Source organism: Manduca sexta, chromosome 9, assembly GCF_014839805.1.
Source record: "Manduca sexta isolate Smith_Timp_Sample1 chromosome 9, JHU_Msex_v1.0, whole genome shotgun sequence".
NCBI lineage: Eukaryota > Metazoa > Arthropoda > Insecta > Lepidoptera > Sphingidae > Manduca > Manduca sexta.
The window spans coordinates 10,281,250-10,303,593 of NC_051123.1; the positions used below are offsets into that span (position 1 = coordinate 10,281,250).

The window sequence follows — 22,344 nt, forward strand, 5'->3', positions numbered from 1 at the left end:
GACAAATAATAATATAATATGTATAATACATATGTATTATATTGTTCCGGATTAAAGAGCATTGTAGCTAGTGTAGCTACTGGACATAATAAGGCTTAACATCATGTAAAAAACAAATACTTTGTAAATCAAGGTGTTGGATGGTGTTTCTACTGTTTATAGGTGGTCGTATCGCTTACCATCAGGCGAACTAAAAGCATGTCTATCATTCAAACAAAAATAAGTAATACGTTTATTCTCACACATCGTGCATGTATCCTCGAAGGGATAGGGTGTGGTGCAACTTAGACACCCTTTTTAGCCTTGTATGTCCCGTCGCATAATGTGGTAGAGGGTTCGCTCCCTGTCACCATGTTCCTGTGGTATATCAGGTAGATATTTTAATCTTCGAGCTAATACTGAACAGAAAATCCCAATAACGATTATTCACACACAACGAAAACCAAAACGCAAGTGCGTCGCCAAGAGGGGTCAAAAAGTTACCAAATGTAAAGCAACCTAAATCCTATTGTCTTTACCTAACTTGCTTGATCGATCATCCCCGTAGGTACGTCGAAACTCGAATGAATTTACCAATTCCAGTCCTAGTATTCCGTAAGCTCAATTATGCTCTGCTCTATGTTATTGTTAAAGCGGGAGAGGGGGATTGGCGGAGAAACATGTGCTCTCATACTTTTCTCATTCTCCATATCAACTTGACCCCCTCATCGGCTGGCGACGCTCTTGGCAAAAGGTGTATTTTTTTGTGCTTTATTTGTTTGTATGTGTCACAAGGTTAGAAAAAAGAAAAGAGACGACACAGAATACCTATCTAAAGATAAGAAAAATAGTTTTCCATCTTAATCTTTAGAGTTGTGACATATTTTTTCTTTTTTTATTGCATTGGAGCAACTGTGTTTAGAAAAAAAAACAATCTGATGACTAACATAAGAAATCATTATGTAAGTGGGTAGTGGTGTACACTAAAGCCCTAAGTTCGCTTAGTCTCTCACACTTTTCCATCTATGTCACGTGTTTATACATGGCGATTTTAAAAATTCATCACTATTCAGTGAGGTCAAAAGTATTATTATAATCAAATCCATTGTTATCATGATAATTCCTTAATTTTTTTATTTATACATATTTAATATTAAGTTATGCTACATAGATTTGCATTAGAAACAATTTATGTACATATATGTTATTTACGCAGCGTAGGTATACATTAGGCACAGTTATTAATTACTTATTAAGTTTAATTACGAAGTGGCATTCTTTTATTTATTGTACGAAGATACCTCATTATAATATAGGATGCAAGCCGCTACTGATAGGTCTGTATATCCTCAGTGATATACAGACTTGTCAGTAGCGGCCTGCATCCTATATGATTGATTGATTGTTCTGCAGTGGACTTTCAAACGCTGAATATGATATAAATATTTATTTTATTTATTTATTTAAATAAGATTCTCCAAAAACACACATGTCTTATTTATAATATAAAAGTAGCAATATCACATTCTTCAACTTTACAGAGGTATGGGCATCGTGGTATTTTGCCTTTCTGGTGTCATATCGTATCTAAAAGTAATGGGACATTGGCAAGATGAAAATAATTTTGATAAAACAATGAAGATTTGAATTATTAAGAGAACTAATTAATTGTAATTTTACTTCTTCCTTTAATTTCTAGAATCAGAGAAATGGAACAGATAATGACACCGACTAAATTCAAAGAAATTAAGGGTTTCGAAACATTCTATACTCACGTCGAACATGACGAACTTCTCGCTACTACTGAAATCATGTTCTTGTCTACACATACTAAGCAATAGAAAAACACTATTACTAAGGCATATTTTAATGGATAAACCTATAATTATTAAATGTTCTATAGAGCATACAGCCGTCCTAAGCTCAAAAGTGGTATCTCAAAAAAATCTAAAACTTGATATGTCGTCAATATCCATCCAATGAACTTACCTAAATCACGATATATTGTTTATAATTTGTTAAAAAACACTTAAAAGAACTTCTCTATCTTAGTTTTACATACAAAACTATAAAACTATATTTACAAAACTTCGATTATCTCGAAATAAGGTTTCCCTGACATACCACTTTTGTGTTTAGCACGGCACTATACTGACCTGATGCGTCGTTTCGACTTTGTGCCATTGTAAATTGAGCTTTACTATGTATTTTAGAGAGACGACGAGTTTAATGTCACCCTAAATTACCTTTGCATCGTGCCGGGACTCGAAGGACTCCACAATCGGTTCGGTTATATGTGTCGCGAAATCATTGAAAGGCTGGCAACACCAAGGTGTATGTGCCTATATTTACGCAGATATTGTGAGTATCTTTCACCAAATATAAGTATATTATATTGTGAATATTGTCCATAGATAGAATACTACTTGTATCGTCTATGTATGTTAAGTGAGTATTGCACATTTATCTGTTGAGAGTACCGCGTACAGAATATATCTTGCATGAGTGGGTTTACTGTAGTACCAACATTTCCTGACTATAAAGTAACAATATGGCCGAAAGTACAAATGCGCGCCATTTAAGTAGAACTTTTAAAGATGTAGTGCATACCCAACAGCCTTTTACAAAAGGGTTATCAAAAACAGCCACAATTGGCTGAACTGAGTTGTATCGGTTGTGTTGTAAAGTTGTATCGGTCCTGAAGTGAAGGACGTAATGCAGTCTTTATAGTAATTTATCTACCCTCGGCGGGAAGTTAAGGTGGTAGCTCAAGGTCCATTTTCATACATTTTGTTTCGGCTTTAATCTGGGTAACTAAACAAGTATTGGCAAGTAAAGAATTTAAATTCACGTCTAGTTAGTGATTAGTTCTCGCAGTTGAAAGAAAAATGTAAAAATAATTAATAATCATGGATATTTCGGCCTTTAAAATTTAATATGACGAAATTTTATTAAAGCCGAAACAATATGTATGAAAATGGACCTTGAGCTACCACCTTAACTCGTGCAATGTTAATGCCGAGTGAAATAATACAACAGGATTGCTGGCATGTGGTTGACTGAGCCGAAGATGCTGGTAAAGTGGAACTAAAATAATTGGTATTGATATTAAGACATTATACGATGAATAATACTTATCAGACTACCCTCAATAGCGGGGACCCGTTTATAACAGGAGGATTGTGTGTACAGAAATAGTTGAACAAAAGGAGGTTATTAATATTCAAGTGGCAAAGCGTGGTTTAAGGAAATACCTCCGTGTAAGTATTATTTATAATAGCCTTTTAATACAAAATATTTATTACAGTCAAATTATCTTCTCTGGGCGTGAGAAAATCTCCTAGGTCCGAGGTGGTGTACCCTGGCTATAACTTAGTCTTCCTCCACCACATGGTGAGGAATTTTGATATGATGATCATTAATTATAGTGACTAATTTTAATTCGTGTACCACAGAGGTGCGACATAGAAGCTACGGAGCCTTCCGTAGGAGCATACGCACGGAGCATTTTTAATTCCGAGTCCTGTGCTGCTCGCAAAATCTGTAGTTTTTATATTATAATAAAATCGGTGCTCATTAAATTTATTTCTGGAAAAAAAGAACCCATATCTCAGGGGCGTACCCTGAGGTTAATATACTACCTATGTCAACTGACCAGTCTCAGTCGGCACCGGGTCATGAATTATATCAGATATCCTCCCCCAGGATGAGGCATGTTTATATAATTACCAACCTATTAATCCGTTTACTTTATACAAAGCGAACTAATTTGTCATTAAAATTAAGATACATTTTCCAGTGATTCTTAACTTCTTTCTTTAGCTGAGCCTTTCCCGAATGACATTTACTGCTAGATATTGCAGATATAAGGCGGGTTTAACTCCTTAACATAAAGATCTGAAGAACAAGTATCTTCTTTTGAGAGGATTGGCGATAGTCGCAGGTGTAGGTATTAATATCCATAAGCTAATATGGCAGAATTTTTTGGATTAGTCTTTCAAATTTAAAATAGTTATTCAATCAGGGAGTAAGTTTATTAGTTATTTGGCAGATTTGCACTACGTTATCATACCATCCTATTTTTAAACTGCTCCTTTTTCCTTATGTAATACAATGAGAGCATCTTTTAAGTACATAAACAATTACGTTATATAGAAATAAGATGGTAACAAGTGTCCTAACTCCTGTTTGGGTTCCATTGTGCCTAGTCTGCTGGTTATGCAACAGACTTTTCTAGAATTAAAATTGAATAAAATTTTAGGGTTCGCGCAGTTTTCCTGTTACTATTCTGTTACTATGAGTCTTAGAATACAGATATAACTTTGCTTAGCGTCTGGCACGATATATATCTTGATTAGATATTTATCTTATATAGCTTACATAAGGAAAAAGGTAAAAAAATACAGACTTGTTAGACAATTTCTATCTACATAAATTAATTATTCATTTACAAACAAACATTTTTCGCTTGGCTCAGAGGCCTGCATTAAATGGCTTTCCCCCGTTCTCGTGGGAGAATAATGGTGCTAACATATAAATAATAATAAAATGGTTTCTTACGTTCTATCGGGGCGAATCTTGACAATTGAATTCGACTTTTGACCTTAAGACGTTGCTAAAACTGCCTCTTGTCTGTGTTAGTGGTAGGCTATATATCCCCGTCTAGGGAGGCTAAACCAATCCATGGATGGTTGAAATCTACTTTGAAGAAAGTAGGCATTTTCAAGTTGTTTTCAGCCGGTTAGATAACAGACAAAGCCTCAAATTATGTTTACCTGACCCCGAATGAGGCCGAAGGACACAATAGTAGCGTTTTACCTTCAAATAAAACGCATGTTGTGTCCGGAGACTCATTCAGGGTCACCATTATAAAGGCTGCCTGGTGTTTAACTAATAAGTTTTAAGTTTTTTGAGGTCGCAATGAGCAAGAAAGCGTGCCGCAGCCACCTGGTGAACGGAAATCGGAAATACGTCATTAAGCTGTCAAGAGTAGGGATAACCGGATGTTCCTACGTTGAGATGTGACGCGGAAACGTAAGTTACTAAACTCAAATTATGTTTACCTGACCCCGAATGAGTCTCCGGACACAACATGCGTTTTATTTGAAGGTAAAACGCTGCTATTTGTTCTGACTTAATTGAAGCAGCCGTGGCAAGTAAAGGCTGATATATACATATCGGATATTTGCGATATAATTGTAGACTTTACATTGTTATTCAGATTTAAACCAACATAATTGACCTAAGCATACAAATCATTTATATCACCAATGCATGTCGCTTTTGTCCAAATTTTTCAACTGATTACCATATAGCAAGAAATTACTATTATATACTATATTGAGTAATAATTCATTATTTATTGTGTTATGCATTTCCAGCATTTTAGGGAGGAGACCAGATATAATTATTTTACGAAGTGAATTTCTTAATTACGTGATTTTTGTTACAATAATCAGAGGTTTATTAATTGCGATACGTGATGACGACTAAAGCGATAATTTTAATAAAAAAATCAGTTGCCACGAAAAAAAAAACAAAAAATAAAATGTTTCTTTGTACTTTGCTTATTATAAGTGCCTTGTCATATCTTTTCCCAATCATCGTCGCGTCAGGAGACCGCTGAAGAAGCATTTTCACCTCCTCGGTGCAGGATTCGATAGATACACACGTAAAACTTATAACCTCTTTTTGCGTCGGATGAAAAGTTATTAAATCATCGTTGGAAGTTTTTTTTATTGCTTTGAATGACGACACGAGCTTGCCGTTCGGCTGATGGTAAGCGTTACGACCGCCCATAAACAGTGGAATCACCATCCAACACCTTGAATTACAAAGTTTTATTTGTTATTCCACTGCACTCACTGGCTACAATGTCCTTCCAACCGAAACACAAGACATTTTATCGATATTGAAAAATAGTAACATCAATATTATGTAAACCGAGTAATTAATGTATGTAACCGTGTGGATAATTCATTTATTTGCAAATTACTAACTCGAGTATATAAGTAAGAAAATTTTTAAAATATTTTAGTTTCAATCTTCTGCGGTCGAAACTAGTTCCTATTTTTGATACGTTAAAGTTTTATAAGTCATAAATATATTTCTTGGAACAAAACCATGCCGCCTGTGCCTAAAGAAATGCCAGCGACGCAAAAAACTGAGACGGCGGCCGCCGACGGCGACATAATAGTCATATCCGGGATGGCGGGACTCTATCCTCAGTCTCATTCCGTCAAAGACCTCTCGGATATATTATACAATAAGGTATACTATCATTAATTATCTACTCTTTGCTTGTGGCTTCAGTCGAGTCTATTCGGATAAAAAGTTTTGTACTAACCTAAGCAACTGTTAGTTTCATAGTGTATTGTTTTTAGAAGTTGTCAGCATCAGCGCGACACCTTATACTATAGCAGTACTAGTATAAGATATGAAGTCGCCACTAATATTATTGATAGTATTAAACGGAACAAAGCTGTTTTACCTAATTTTTCTGAAGCAACATGGAACCACCCCTTTGGAATCTGTCGATTTAGATAACGCGGGAAAGTCACCTTATGATTTATAACTATAAGTATTATTATCCTTTAAACACGCTATTGCTATTCTTGTAAGCTCGGATACATAGCATTACACATTGAGATACTCAGCCTTAGAGCTCGTCGAGCATTTGGGAGTAATAATCCTTATAATTACTAGTACCTACGGTAATTCTATGATTGTGCCTCTAGATGCTAGTGGTAGTAACCACGGTGGCCATTCTCAACGAATTCAGGTGGTACGCAGGAGATGTCATAGTGCACAAGAATGTGCGCAGTACACATGTGTATTCTCTGTTCCTTCACTCTCATAGTCAGGTGGGACTGTAATCCGAGGTGACTTGAGAGGGATCAGGAGTGGTAGTATATTTGTATATTGCCCGGATAGCGACTACGATACACAAGATGTAAAATCCGCAATGATACCCTACGTGATTTGCCTTCCAGGATCCATCGAGATATCTGATTTATATCTGGACTGGACACCTATTTCCATCAGGTGCAGAGATTTAACACTAATTTTATACCCTTTCTTCAGATAAACCCAATAAAGACCAACAGCACGCGATGGAAGTACAGTCATCCTGAAGTGGCCCAGTGTACTGGCATGGTGCCTGACTTGGACCGGTTTGATGCGCAGTTCTTCAAAGTCCATTATCGTCTCGGCATCTCTATGGATACTATGGCGCGCAAGGTGCTCGAACAATCCTATCAAGCTATTTATGACGCTGGTAAGCTTAGCGTTATGTATTATTAAATTTGAAAGACGTACTTGTTCTCGATAGTTTTTACTTATCAATCGTCGTAATTAATATGTTAATTTGCACACATCACGCATTTATCCTCGAAGGGATCACCCTTTTTAGTCTGGTATGCTCCGTGCCATGATGTGGTAGAGGGTCTGCTCCCTGTAACCATGTTCGTGTGGCATATCGAGTACATATTTTAATCTACGAGCTGATACTGCAGTGAAAAAAAACAATAACATTAACATTGGAGATGTGTTTAGGAAAAATCAATCTGACTAAAATCCGAAAAATAGTTTTATATCAATGACTAACATTAGAAATCATTATGTAAGTGGGTATTTAATGAACACTAAAGTCCTAAGTTTGCTTAGTCTCTCCTATTTTTCTGTCCATGTAATGACGTGTTTATACACAGCGATTTTAAAAATTCATCACTATTTAGTGAGGTCAAAAGTATTATTATATTCAAATCCATTGTTATCATAATAATTCCTTAATTTTCATTTATGAATATTTAGTATTAATTTATGCTAAATTTATTTGCATTAGAAACAATTTATATGGATATATCATAATATATCCATAACATATTATTTATGCAGCGTAATACATTATACACAGTTAACTATTATTAAGTTTAATTTCGTAGTACCATTCTTCTATTTATTGTACGGAGATACGTCATTATAATGTAGGATGGAGGCCGCTACTGACAGGTTGGTCTGCATATCCTTAGGGAAGGTCTATTTTCTGCAATGGACTTCCAAGCGCTGAATATGATATAAGTATTTATTTTATTTATTTAAATAAGGTTCTCCAATAGGATATACATTTCCTTACTATAATATAAAATTATTAATGTCACATTCTGTGAGTACCAATGAAAGGAGTACACAAATGTGAATAGAACCCAAGAGATGAAAGCGAATAAATCTTATATTCTATATGAGTGCATGGTAAAGTAACTGAATTCACACTTAGACTTCACGTAACTTAAATGATCTTCAAACAATTTTGCTATACTGCTATTTTCCTATAGATAACAAATTAACGCCTAATATTTTTTGCTAAATATTGGGAAAGTTGAATAAAAAACGCGGCTTTTGAAATAAAAATTCATTGACCATTTTGAGAAATAATCTAATTAAAAAATGGGGTTAACAATCATTAAAATTAAGTGAAATCTCTGAGCACGGCAGTTAGTGGAACATTTATTTTGAAAAAATAGGGACATACTTTATCGAATTAATTTCAAATATGAAAGAAAAAGTACGTGTGGATTAAGAACCTGCTGTCATTCTACCTTAAAATATTGTGAGGTGGCCAAATCTGCGACTACGAGCTAATAAAATATTTCAGTATTTGACTATGTTTGCTTTAGTGCATATTTTAATATGTAATAGTATTTAATACAAAAAAGAAATCCTTCTGTGAAAACAGCATCAAAATTCGATAAGAAAAGAGGCAGTAAATCAAATTTAAATGCTACGTGCAGTGAGGATATCGCTCCATCTCTTTTTTCGCACACAGCGTAATGCTCGCTGACGTCACGTATTTCGTCCCTTTCCTGTTTTTTGACAGTCTGCCCTAACACCTAATTTCAATGGTTTATAACTTGTAGATTTTTCACCAGATTTCTTCTGTTTTAAATTTATACGACGTACATCTATACTTATAATAAATCTGTAGAGAGGTCAATTCTGTACATGAAATATATTTCCAAAATAACTATCAGGGGGTGATTACGGATCGATACTGATACCAAAAATGCAATTAGTAAAATTTTTGTCTGTCTGTCTGTCTGTATAACCGTTATAGAAACAAAAACTACTCGACAGATTTTAACGAAACTTAGTACAATTATTGTTCATACTCCTGTGCTGGTTATAGTATACTTTTCATCACGCTACAATTAATAGAAGCAGAGCAGTGAAGGGGAATGTTGGGAAAACGGGAGAAGTTACTCCATTTTTTAAGCTTCCGTCGCGTGTGCAGCCTTAATGGTTAAAGCTACACAGAAATCATGTATGACGGAAATGTTCTCCTTAAAATTATGTAAAAAATATCCCACGACAGCATATGTCTATCTTTTATGGTTGACTAACAATAACACGTGTAACTCCCGATAGCTTAGCAGTTCGAAGCTTTCTCATTATATTTATCTACTTTTACGTTTATAACACTCTCATTCATCCCTAATTAAAAAAGTTTACATCATTAAATATTCCATAAAAAATAATCATAGAAATCGGTATAGAAACACCAATGTTATACATGAAATACGCTAATAATAAGCCATCACGCGTGAATACTGAATCATGCTATAAGGATTATCTATACTATTATATAAAGCTGAAGAGTTTGTTTGTTTTGTTTGTTTGTTTGTTTTTTTGTTTGTTTGTTTGTTTGTTTGTTTGAACGCGCTAATCTCAGGAACTACCGGTCCAAATTGAAAAATTCTTTTTGCAGTGGATAGCTGTTTGTTCGTGGAGTGCTATAGGCTATATATCATCACGCTATACCCAATAGGAGCGGAGCAGTAATGTCTTATCTCAGGAACTACCGGTTCGAACTGAAAAATTATTTTTGTGTTGGATAGCCTTTTGTTCGTGGAGTGCTATAGGCTATATATCATCACGCTATACCAAATAGGAGCGGAGCAGTATTGTCTTATCTCAGGAACTACCGGTTCGAACTGAAAAATTCTTTTTGTGTTGGATAGCCCTTTGTTTGTGGAGTGCTATAGGCTATATATCATCACGCTATACCCAATAAGAGCGGAGCAGTAATGGCTAAACTCGGGAACTACCGGTCCCAACAGAAAAAATATTTTTGCGTTGGATAGCCTTTTGTTCGTGGAGTGCTATAGGCTATCTATCATCACGCTATACCCAATAGGAGCGGAGCAGTAATGGCTAATCTCAGAAACTACCGATTCAAACTGAAAAATTATTTTTGTGTTAAATAGTCCTTTGTTTGTGGAGTGCTCAAAGTTATATATCATCACGCTATGACCAATAGGAGCGGAGCAGTAATGTCTAATCCCAGGAACTACCGGTTTCAACTGAAAAATTCGTTTTGTGTTGGATAACCCTTTATTTGTGGAGCGCTATAGGCTATATATCATCACGCTATGACCAATAGGAGCGGAACATTAATGAAACATGTTGCAAATCGAGGAAATATTATTAGTTTTGAGAGCTTCCGTTGCGTGCGCTGCGTAAACGGTTAAAGTTATGCAACAATGATGTATGACGGGATTGTTCCTCTTAAAAAGTTCTAAAAAATATATTATTAAACAAAGTCCCCCGCTGCATCTATCTGCCTGAACGTGTGAAACTCAAAAACTACCCAACGTATTAAGATGAAATTTGGTATGGAGACAGTTTGAGACCCTGGGAAGAACATAGGCTCCCGGGAAACTACTACTTTTATAACGGAAAACTTTAGCCTGAAAAACTTTATAACGCGGGCGGAGCCGCGGGCAAAAGCTAGTTTTTGTATATATATAAGGTCGCGAACGCACAGGCAGGCGGCTTCCTTGGCACCTAGAGGCTAGCGAATCACGTAGCGAGTAGCTTCGTAAAACGAACATTCTCGAACGTTCGCGACCGGCTCCATTTTTGAAGTCCGAAATCCACGCGGGCGAAGCTGCGGGCGGAAGCTAGTACTTTATAAAAGTTAAAAATAAAAATAAGTCAAATACCCTATTTGTACTGTACAATAGGTCATAGCGTACAGATATATTTGAATTGTTTCAGGTATAAGTCCAGAGCAACTTTCGGGGAGGAAAGTGGGAGTCTTCATTGGCTCCTGCTTCTCTGAGACGGAGAAAATTGCTTTCTACGTTTCTAATGTCAGATGGGGATTTGGTATTGCAGGGTGAGTGACGCTGGTTTATATTTTAGCCATACCAAACTCGGCTATGTATGTTGGCTATTTGTTTTTATTTGGGCACGGCAAACTGACTCCATTGCAGCTGATGGAAAGTGGAGTGAGGTCCAATAAAATATCAACTGACGAGGGATGACTATCCCTCGGCTTTCGACACTGGTTATGCCGGCCTGTTGGAACGGGATATACACATGCTGATCCCGGAACGCACCTCACTTATGTGGGCCTCTATGGCTGGTTGTAACACCTCGTGTACGGTGATCGCTATCCGGGCGGTTAAAAATATATCCTACCACCAGCAGCTATGTGAGGTTGAATACCTAATAACTTCAAACGGTACGAAATATTCCATTGGTTCTGTTCTTTGCTGCTCCAAGCGAGGCGGGAAAAATGAAGCGTTACTCTTGGAGGATTTCTCTAAGTATCGCTTATCATCCTCGCACTCAATATAACCGACTCATTAATTAATTATTTCTTACTTGCAGATGCAATAAAGCGATGTTTGCGAATCGAATATCGTATTGGCTGAATGCAAAAGGACCGTCAGTGTCCATAGACGAAGCCTGTTGTAGTTCCCTCGGAGTCTTACAACAGGCCTACTTGGCTATTAAGAGAGGTGACTGCGAGTCTGCTATCGTGGGTGGAGCTCATGTATGTCTTCATCCACAGTCCTCGCTGCATTATTCAAGGTACTACATACATAAAGGGTCGTTTTGACGTTATGTTAATAAATTTACTTCTTCTAACCTTGTGCCACAATAATCTACGAATAATATTTTTGTCAAAAATCCTGGTATAACATTTCAGAAATTTTTATCATCGCGTAGTTTATTACAAATTTGGTGTGTGTTTTTTTTGACCGAAATTCTGATGTTGGTACTTGCTACCATATTATGGTTTTCGGACGTGTAAAGTTATTTTACATTTACAGTTAGAGTAACTTATTATGAATGTTAATTTCAAGAATACGAGTTTATAGTTTGATTTTATAACATACTGTCCAAATAACCCTGTTTACATGACATCACACAATTCACAAATCACACCTACATTTCGATAGCTATGAAATAGGGTTACATTAATTTTAATACTACTACATTCTGATTTCTTATGTTTACGCGAATGTTAGACATTGAAATTAAACTAATTTTCGGATTCTATCGCGGTAAATAGTGTTTTATTTTCTCCCGACGTTTCGAAGACTTTGCAGCCTTCGTGGTCACGGGGGGGACTGAGGTGTTGTTCATCCGTAAAGTCAAAGTTACAATATCTACCTACATTTTACAATTATACAACTTTTTTGAAATTTTTAGCTGTTTGTGGTCCGATCTACGCAGAATGAGCTCACAGTGTCTTGAAGTCTGGCAGCCGGTCTTTTGGGTTCCGATTTAATTAAATGTAGAACTGGATCCCATGCTTGTGCAAGCTTCCAACCATCTTCCCTATTGAAATTAGGATGTTTTTTAATTTCAATAGCCTCGCGAATCATCCTAGGCAGGAATCGGTGTTCTTTGGCGAGGATTTGTGGCTTGTCTAGTCGTAGATAATGATTGGCGCCTCCCTCAGAGTGTTCAGCGACTGCAGACTTCGTCGAGCGTCGGTGTTTCACGTCAGCTATATGTTCTTTTACGCGAGTCCCTATATTTCTTTTTGTTTGCCCGATATAAGAGAGGCCACAGTTGCAATCTATTTTGTATACTCCCGGTTCTTGTAGAGGTATGTGACACTTGACAGATGGTAAAAATTGACTAATCTTCTTAGGCGGCTTAAAATCCGAAAATTAGTTTAATTTCAACTACTACATTCTTTCAGAATCATGGCTTTATGTAGAGATGGTAAAACAAAGTCTTTCGATCAGAATGCTGATGGATTTGCCAAGTCAGAGGCAGTAAATGTACTTTTCATACAAAAAGCCAAAGACGCCTTAAGGTAAGAAATTGTTTCTATTTCATAATGCCTACTTATTTTTACTCTCTTTCTACCTGTATACCAAATTTAAGACCGGTGTAGTAGATTCAAGGGAAAATCAAAGAAAAACTCAGTAAGTATCGCCCGAAAATGAAATCCAGGAACTTTCAGTTCATAGTTTCTAGCAAGACACGAATTAAAAATATAATGTGTAATGATATAAGGTCGGAAGAGGCGAGTAATTATCTTCCTTGTTATAGAATTTATGGCGAAGTGCGTCATATTAAATGCGAATTCACTCAATTAATGAACACCGAGTCAGGACCACGATATGGATTTTATCGAGAACCAAGAGTTATGATTAATTTCCTAAAGAATTTTTACGAGGAATCAGGCGTGCCTCCTAGTACTGTGGAGTATGTTGAAGCCTTCGGGTCAGGTAACATAAGAACGAATTTATTTTTACTTTCATTTTATTTACCAAAAGAACAATTTTACTCCTGAAATAAAATATGACTGTTAAGTTATTTTAAAATAAAAATTAATTGAGATCATACTAACATTTCCTAGGTTCCGACAGCTGCCTGTTTTGTAGGAGACTAATGTATATTCCACGTTATTAACTATATAAAGAAATGTGAAACATCAGTGCAAGCGTGAGGGTGTGCGTGCGTGCGTGCACGTATGTGTGCATGTGTGCATGTGTGTATATGTGTATATGTGGTGGTGAATAGGGTTCAAGTTGAGTCTGGTTATCTACATGAATACTCGAATTAGTACTTCATTGTATTCATTAACTACTTCAGAATTTTCATCTTTGTCTCTCTGACCGAACATTGTTTTATTATGTTGTTAACTTTTTTCATTTTCGAATATAATACACAACATTTACCTTTAATATGCTTAAGTACTTAAAACAACGTGAATCAAAAAGTTACCTACTAAAGGACGCAGAAGGTCGCTGAATACAGGGCGTTTCCAACAGGTCAATTTGGAATTTTCTGGAAAGGATCTATGTACAACTATCGCTGATAATTATAGTGATAACGACACGACTAAAGGAATATAGGTAAACCAGGAAAATAAAAAACAATTATTGTATTGTGAAAAATAGAGCTAATTAATTCCTTGTACTGGCAACAATATTTTTAAACAATAAGGCAAAGGTAGCGTCCCCAAAATAAGGTATTACCAGGCTATATAATGAATACCTTAATATCTATTTGTGTCCCACAGCCGTTGCGGATGCCGATAAATCAGAGTTGGAAGTTATTGACGAAGTATTTTGCAAGGACAGAGAACATCCTCTTATGGTTGGAAGTGTGATGTCTAACATAGGATACGGTGAAGCTGCTTCAGGAATTTCAAGCATAACAAAGGTAACAGATAGGTATATTACTTTTGACTGCCTTCAGAAGGTGGATGTCACTCAATTCATTGTAGTTGTATAATAAAAAATATTTTGTTTTTTGCAAATGTTATATGAGAAATTAAAGAAATAGATACAAAATTAAAGAAATATGTTCAGTAGATTTTAAAAAAATCGATAACATACAGACAGACAGAAATAGCTCACTATTTTGGTTATAGTGGCTTCCACATAAAAAATAGATTTATGCTGTCGTGGACTTTTATTTAGAACTATTAAAGACAAACAATCTTACAGTACATCATCTTTGTCTAACTCCAACGGTTAGGCAGTGTACGCCAAGACAACATTTCTTTTTCCTACTTACTTTATGCGTATCGTTATATTATGATCAAATTACACAAAATCATTATAAATTGTAACCCATGTATTATTTTGATGTGTAACCAATATTACTGTAAAGTTTCATCCAAATCCGTTTAATAGTTTTTTCGTGAAAGAGGAACAAAAATACATACATCCATCCTCACAAACTTTCGCATTTATAATATTTGTAGGATTACGTATAATCACGACTGCGTGAAGGTAGATTGGTAGAATTAACCCATAAATAAGTAATTGAAAAGTCAGTAAATATCAATATCAATGGTTAAAATCCGTAAGTACATGCCTTGTGATTACACTTTACCACGTTCGCATAATTAGTATTAATATTAAAATTCGAACAGGTTTTGTTAGGATACCATAAAGGGCTATTGGCTGGGAACTTGCATTGTGAAACTCCTAGGCGAGATGTGGAAGCTGTTCGAGAGGGTCGACTCCAGATTCTTACTGACCACGCACCCTTTGGAGGCTCATACGCCGCTGTCAATGGAATATCTGTCACTGGCTTAAACGCACACGTGCTCTTACATGGCCATTATAAACCCAAGGTAATTTAATGCGCTGTTAAGATAAATCTAAATAATTCCTGAAGACATTAACCCCCTTATTCATAGACGTTTTTTATCGAACGATCGAGTAAGGCTGTGATAACAAGTCTGTTTCTCAGTGCTGACGGCATGGCAGTCTTCGCAGTGCGTAGTCGTAGGGCCGTTGGGATTGGCTAATATTGAAATACAACAATAATAACCAATCACAACGGCCCTATGTCTATTTCTCAGTGCCGTTGGGCACTGAGAATGTTTATGAATAAGGGGGTTAGATTTTAATTAGCCAATCGTATAAAGCATTGATTCCCAAAGTGATCCAGGGGAAACTTGTTGGAGATCTACGTTGGAGTGAATAAAATGGGAGCTCACAATTCTTAAGCAGGGGTACACCAAAATTTATCTGGTTTTGGTAGTAAAAAATTAAAATGTTGGCTTGACTTTACCTATCAATATAGGCAGATAATATTTTAGAAGCTCAGCGAGTGTTACATGTAAAACTAGCATATTCTGGGGAATATGATAGCAATTTACCTGCAGAGGGTCTAACGGAACCAGCAAAATTTTGAAAGTGGTCTATGAGAAAAACGTTTGGGAACCTCTGGACTAAAGTCTAAATTGTGGAATGAATTTATATCAATTGACATAGATAGACCATAATCATTGTCAGCTATCTGATGTCTACTGCTCAACACAAGCTTATTCCAAAATTTTTCAGGCCATGTCTTGGAGTATTATTTAATAGAGTTAGGGCTTATTTCACAACGTCTGAGTAAATGCTATTCAACTCAGACAAATATTTGAAACTTGTTAAGTAGGCCCTGTGTGACGCTTTCACTTTATTCTGAGATTTTATTTTACTAATACGAGCAAAAGCTAGTCTTAAGTAAAGTAATTCGATACGTTAACTATATCATAATTCTTGACTACGTAATATTCTGGGTTTGAATATTTCTTTTAGGATCTCAATCGTTACAAGTGCGACATCCCGCGTCTAGTAACAATTTCCGGCCGCCACGAGTCCGCGGTGAAGAAAATTATCGACGATTTGAAGTCTCGCCCCGTGGACCCTGAGGAGCTGGCTCTGTTGCACAACGTCTTCAAAACAAAAATCACAGGACACATGGCGAGAGGATTAGTAATACTAGGTTAACAAACGGAAAATCGTTTTCATATTTCACAATTTTATAAAAATTAAGTTCTCCTGAGGTTCATAGTAGCCTAAAAAAAATATTTTATTATATTTTATTAGATACCAAAGGGGATTCAACTGTCAGCTTACATGAGAAAGTGGATTATTTCGACAACTCGAAACAGCCTCTTTGGTTCGTGTACAGCGGCATGGGCTCCCAGTGGGTCGGCATGGGCACGCAACTCATGCGCATACCGATCTTCGCAGCAGCTATTGAACGGTAGTAAGACACCATGGAAATTATACTTTTAACTTTTTAACACAAAGGATTATTGATATTGATGTTGTGGGTTACAGATGTGATCGAGTTTTGGCACCTAAAGGTATAAATATCGTGGATATAATAACATCAGAGGACAAAACTACGTTCGACAACATCCTGCACTCATTTGTGGGTATCGCTGCCATCCAGATCGGACTCACTGATGTTCTGCACGCTCTCGGAATTGTACCCGACAAAATTATAGGTACCAACAATCATTTTCTGTACTGTCACTTGGTTTATTTTTTCGACCCCTTACAACTTTAAGGGCGAACACTTTTGCCATTTCTAGTTACTTTCTTTTTGTTATTGGTTTTAGTAATTGTGTTCATTGTAGACTATAGAGTAAGTATTATATTGTAGAGCATGGTTGCACAGACTTATTACGGCTAGGGGTCACTCGGGCAAATCATGAACTGATGGCGGGCCGGCCGGCTGAAGTATAGGTAATTAAAGACAATAAAGAATTGATAATAATTTATTAAAATTGAAAAATAATTTATTAATTTGAAGCGTGGCACTGCATAGTGCTTACAATCTTTATTTATATTTGGCTCAAATTTACTTGTAGCAACATGTAAAACTGCTTCCAAACTTTCATTTGCAAGGCGGTTTCGATTTTTTGTTTTATTATTATTTAGTATTGAAAAAGTTTGTTCACATATATAGGTAGAACCAAATAAGCTGGCTGGCTGGAATAGAATTCAATATTTTTCGAATGTACGAGAGTATTATTTTTGCTGTCGGCGGGCCACCAGTATTCGACCCGCGGGCCGCATGCGGCCCGCGGGCCGCGGTCTGTGCATCCATGTTGTAGAGTAAGAGTATATATATACATACAGAATTATGAACTTAAAGGTACTCCTTTCTTCTCTGTTTGACATTTTCTTAAAAAGTAATTAGTCAATTTTAAAAACTATTTCCGTAACTCCATCTGTAGATGAGTATCTAATACTAAGAGCTGACCGTAAAATTATGCTCTCAAGTGCGATATCAAATAAGACGCAGCAAAAAAATTAAGGTCGGCGTCTTAAGATACTCTGTATTTAATAAACCCATATTAACATTAGCTCAAATGACATTTTAAGTCACATTTTGTGACGGATTTTGACAGCTCAGTGTTGAGTATGTAACAGCCAAATCGGCTGAGCACAAGCTCTTAAGTGAACGCTACTTGAGATTTTACTCAAATTTGAGATTGATTTATTAATTAATATGGTCCTAAAACGGTTATAATTATTTTTTTTTATTCGTACCGTCAACAGCTAAACTTAAAAAACAAAATTGTATAATTGTAAAATGTAGGTAGATATTGTGACTTTAACTTTTCGGATGACCAACACCTCAGTCTGCCCCGTGACCACGAAGACTGCAAAGTCTTCGAAACGTCGGGAGAAAATTATAATATTAAAAACCACGATAAAATCCCAAAAATAATTTTATTCTAATGTCTAACATTCGCGTAAACATATGAAATCATTATTAACGTTATTTATCCATTTGTCCTACAGGTCACAGCGTTGGGGAGCTCGGATGCGCATACGCGGACGGTTGTCTCACTGCTGAGGAGATGATACTGTCGGCGTACAGTCGGGGCTTCGTCTCTGTGCAGACTCCTTTCATACGAGGATCTATGGTGGCCGTGGGTCTGGGATACCGTCAGGTATTTGCTCTACTAGAAGCACATGAATTATGACACAAATGACCGCGACGTGTTGTCTGTAAATTCGTTTACATTTAAATATAGAGCGCCAAATACATCACACAAATTAATAGTTATTTATATTACTAGGGATATTTATTATTTTCCTAAACTAAAAAGCAAAGCACAATGTAAAATAACAAAATATAATAGTATTACAGTTACCTTCTATAATGTTATATACGCCTATTAGTTTAATCATTGGCAATTTGAAAGCAAATGTTAGTTCGACAGTAATTGCTTTTAGCGCCATGATTCTCGTGTACCCACTGACAGTGTCTGTACATATTACAGGGCCTTGATTCTTTATGCCACGCCTTATTTTGATGGCATAATCGTCGATGTCTCATCCTCTCCCAGTGACCGTCCTAAGCCGAGGTTCGTAACCCGTTAGTGGGTTGCCTTCAGCATGGTCACTTAATTTGCAGGATTTGCGAACGCCTAAAGCGCTCACCCAAAAGTCCGGTGTGTTTGTTTAAGCCGGCCCTTGCCAGGCTAACAAACGCAGGTTCATGTTAAAAATAAATAAAGTTATTTTGTTAGTTAGAACTACGAAGTTTGCGTTTAAGACAAAAGAAATTGATATACACAATAGCATTCCAAGCTAGTTTAACGTAATATAACGTAACAAGACTAAAACACTGTCATAGAGAATAAGCCCTCTGTATTAGATATAAATACACAATGCCTTGTAATATTAACATCACCAAAATTATATAGATCTCGAAAATGTGCCCGCCCGAGATCGAGGTGGCGTGTCACAACAGTTCTGAATCCAGCACCATATCAGGCCCAACGGACGTAATGCGAGAGTTTATAGGCGTGCTCACTGCCAAAGGAATATTCGCGAAAGAAGTTCCGTGCTCCAACATTGCTTATCACTCACGATACATTGCTGAAGCAGGTACCTGACATGTTTTATCTAATAATGTTTAAAAATGAAAAATAGCTGTTGGACATAGCTGTTGGGACTGAAACGAAATGCCAAAACGAGGGTCAAGGATTCGAAACAAGGTTCAAGTTATCCAGAGATATCCGTAAAAACGTTGAAAGTAAACTCTGTCAACGGTGTTAAGCCAGCTGTGAGCACAATAGATATAAACTCTTTCAGTAGGAGAGGAGGGCCGTGTTCAATAGTGGACAGTATATAAAATAAGGCTGGTATCATCATTATCACCTTCAATCAATGCAGCGTTACCATTAATATTATATTTCCTTTATTTTTACTAGTTTAAGTTACTTCTTTTTTATTTTTACACATATCTTAAAAATGACAATGCATATAAAAATATAGAAATTATTAATATTATTTTTTATGTACGTAGGTCCTGCGCTGCTGAAACATCTAGAAGAAGTAATTAAAACTCCGAGAGCTCGCAGCGAGCGATGGGTGTCGACGTCGGTGCCACAAGACAGGTGGAACGAACCAATCGCCAAACTGTCTTCAGCGGAATACCACACCAACAACCTACTGGTAAGGGAAGCAATATAATGTGCAGCGCCGTATTTACAGCCATTTACATGGGGGAGATTTCTGAAATCAGGCGGCCGGCCGTAAAAAATAAGTCAAATTCTTTCCGTAACGTGGATAAAAATTTATAACGTTGACGCTACATTAGAATGGAATACGAGGCAGTGAAGGAGAGGCAAGATTTCAATAACGTCTTTTGAAATTTTGTATGCTCCTTTTTTAATATTATTACTACTATGATTTCATTTGCTTGTTTGTCACGATTCTCTGCGGTTAATTATCCTGGCTTAGGTCCCTGCTGTCAGGTTTTAGCTACGGCGCTGATGGTAGGACTTTAGATGATTATAGCATATTTTTTATTCAAATATTTGACATACAGAGCTCGGTGTTGTTCGAAGAGACCGCTGCCCTAATTCCGCCCAATGCTGTCCTCGTGGAGATCGCGCCGCATGGACTATTGCAAACCATTCTGATGCGCTTGCTTCCTGGGAGCTGCTGCAACATCGCACTCACAAGACGTGGTCATCCTGATAATGCGTATTTGGTCCTAGAAGCTATTGGAAAGTGAGTATCATATTTATATTTGGTAGTTCATTGCTTTCTTTTTGCTTGACGATGTGATGACATAGTGCCAGGCATTTCGTATTAAGATACCTCCACTTCATCTCATCTGGAGCATAATGTGGCCGATTTCAATAACGATCCAAATAGATGTATTCAAATCGATTACGAAAATGGACCAAACATATTATAATTTTGTTTTTTGCCGCTTGAACGACGAGACGAGCTTGCCGTTCGCCTGATGGTAAGCGATACGACCGTCCATAAACCGTAGAAACACCATCCAACACTTTAAATTACAAAGTATTGTTAGGTATTCCACTGCGCTCGCCATCCTAAGACATGAGACGTTAAGTCTCATTATGTTCAGTTGTTACACTGTCCTTTAAACCGGAACACAAAAGTGACTACACACTGCTGCTTGGCGGCAGAAATAGACATTGCGGTGGTAGCCACCCAGGCGGCCGCTTACATATGAGAGACCTACCACCAGTAAAAGTATTTTGTTTGACATCCATACCTGGATGCCTTAATTAGTTTATTCTGGTGGTCGATAAAAGAAAAAAGCGGTTGGTGTCGTTAATTATCGATTTCTTTAATGAGAAAGACTTTAGTATTGATATTGTATTATATGTAGTACCTATGCATCAATTTAAAAAAAGTACTTATATTCAAAATCTTTTCAGATTGTACATGGCAGGCTACACGCCTAAAGTGGAAGCGATCTATCCCAAAGTTGAATTTCCAGTGTCTTCCAGTACGCCAATGTTGTCTCATACAGTGGAATGGGCACACGAAGAAAAATGGTACTAATTAAATATTGTTGGTCATATTATTTGTGTGTAGAATTTATTGATATTACTTAATAATTTTCAATTTTCTAGGCCCTTACCATTATATACATCAGCTCACAGAAAAATGGCGGCATCGTGCAAATTTGTGTTAAATGTCTACGATGAGGAACACAGCTACTTAAGAGGACATGTTATGAGAGGTAATGTTTTTTTATAAGCTAAGCCCACTAAAGAGCAAGTTGATAATCTTGCTGTAGTAGCAGAAGGATCTTAACTGGGCTGTCAGTGTTAAAGGAAAGAAGTCAATATTAAGAATCCGTCGGGAATCTGAGAGACGTGGATGGAGAGACAGCTTCGACGACGAAGCTGTTCTTTCCAGACGCTGCCGAGGCGCGCAGGGTCATTAGCAAGATCGTCCTGAATCCGGTTCTGACGGCGGTGTTAACTCGACACGGCGCCTTCTCCGAGTACTTGCATCGATTCAAGTTCAAGGAAAGTCCGGCGTGCCTATATGACCTTGACGTTCGAGAGACGTTCCCACACCTCCTACTCGAGAGTCCCATACACGCCAAAAAAAGATATGAGTTAGAGAATAGAATAGAGTTAGAACTTACAATAGATAATATATATAAGATAATTAAGAACAAAGTAGACATACAGACATTTTTAAAATTTTCTAAAACAGCAGCGAGTTAGGTAATAAATAGGAATACTGATAAATTTAACTAAATATATAATGGTATATAATATATTTTAAGTAATAAGCAAGTAGTATGAAATAAGTGACGTATTTATAAGTAAGATAACTAGAATTAAGATAGATAAATAAAGTATGTTAAGAGGTTAATACTAGTAAGCATAAAAATACTAGATATTCTGAAAAGTAAGATTAGCAATGTAAGCCTCATAGATAAGATAGACATAAGAGAAAAATGTAAAAAAGAAATAGCAAAAAATTAAAAAACAATTAAAAAAGTATTCCTTGTCCG

General features: G+C 36.6%; 1 protein-coding gene across 1 annotated transcript in view; it reads left to right on the top strand.

The window, feature by feature from the left end:
• Window positions 1-2,957: 2,957 nt before the first annotated feature.
• Window positions 2,958-22,344, top strand: part of LOC115450927 (fatty acid synthase-like) — a 29,015-nt gene continuing 9,628 nt past the window's right edge. The window contains exons 1-18 of the mRNA XM_037436809.1: window positions 2,958-3,239; window positions 4,885-5,013; window positions 7,063-7,255; window positions 11,035-11,155; window positions 11,653-11,856; window positions 12,980-13,096; window positions 13,336-13,514; window positions 14,312-14,454; window positions 15,173-15,376; window positions 16,335-16,521; window positions 16,626-16,785; window positions 16,863-17,032; window positions 18,339-18,490; window positions 19,250-19,433; window positions 19,855-20,003; window positions 20,380-20,564; window positions 21,248-21,367; window positions 21,446-21,555. Of these exons, the coding sequence (XP_037292706.1) occupies window positions 7,132-7,255; window positions 11,035-11,155; window positions 11,653-11,856; window positions 12,980-13,096; window positions 13,336-13,514; window positions 14,312-14,454; window positions 15,173-15,376; window positions 16,335-16,521; window positions 16,626-16,785; window positions 16,863-17,032; window positions 18,339-18,490; window positions 19,250-19,433; window positions 19,855-20,003; window positions 20,380-20,564; window positions 21,248-21,367; window positions 21,446-21,555 (2,509 nt within the window). The 5' untranslated portion in view covers window positions 2,958-3,239; window positions 4,885-5,013; window positions 7,063-7,131. The remainder of the gene's footprint in view (window positions 3,240-4,884; window positions 5,014-7,062; window positions 7,256-11,034; window positions 11,156-11,652; window positions 11,857-12,979; window positions 13,097-13,335; window positions 13,515-14,311; window positions 14,455-15,172; window positions 15,377-16,334; window positions 16,522-16,625; window positions 16,786-16,862; window positions 17,033-18,338; window positions 18,491-19,249; window positions 19,434-19,854; window positions 20,004-20,379; window positions 20,565-21,247; window positions 21,368-21,445; window positions 21,556-22,344) is intronic.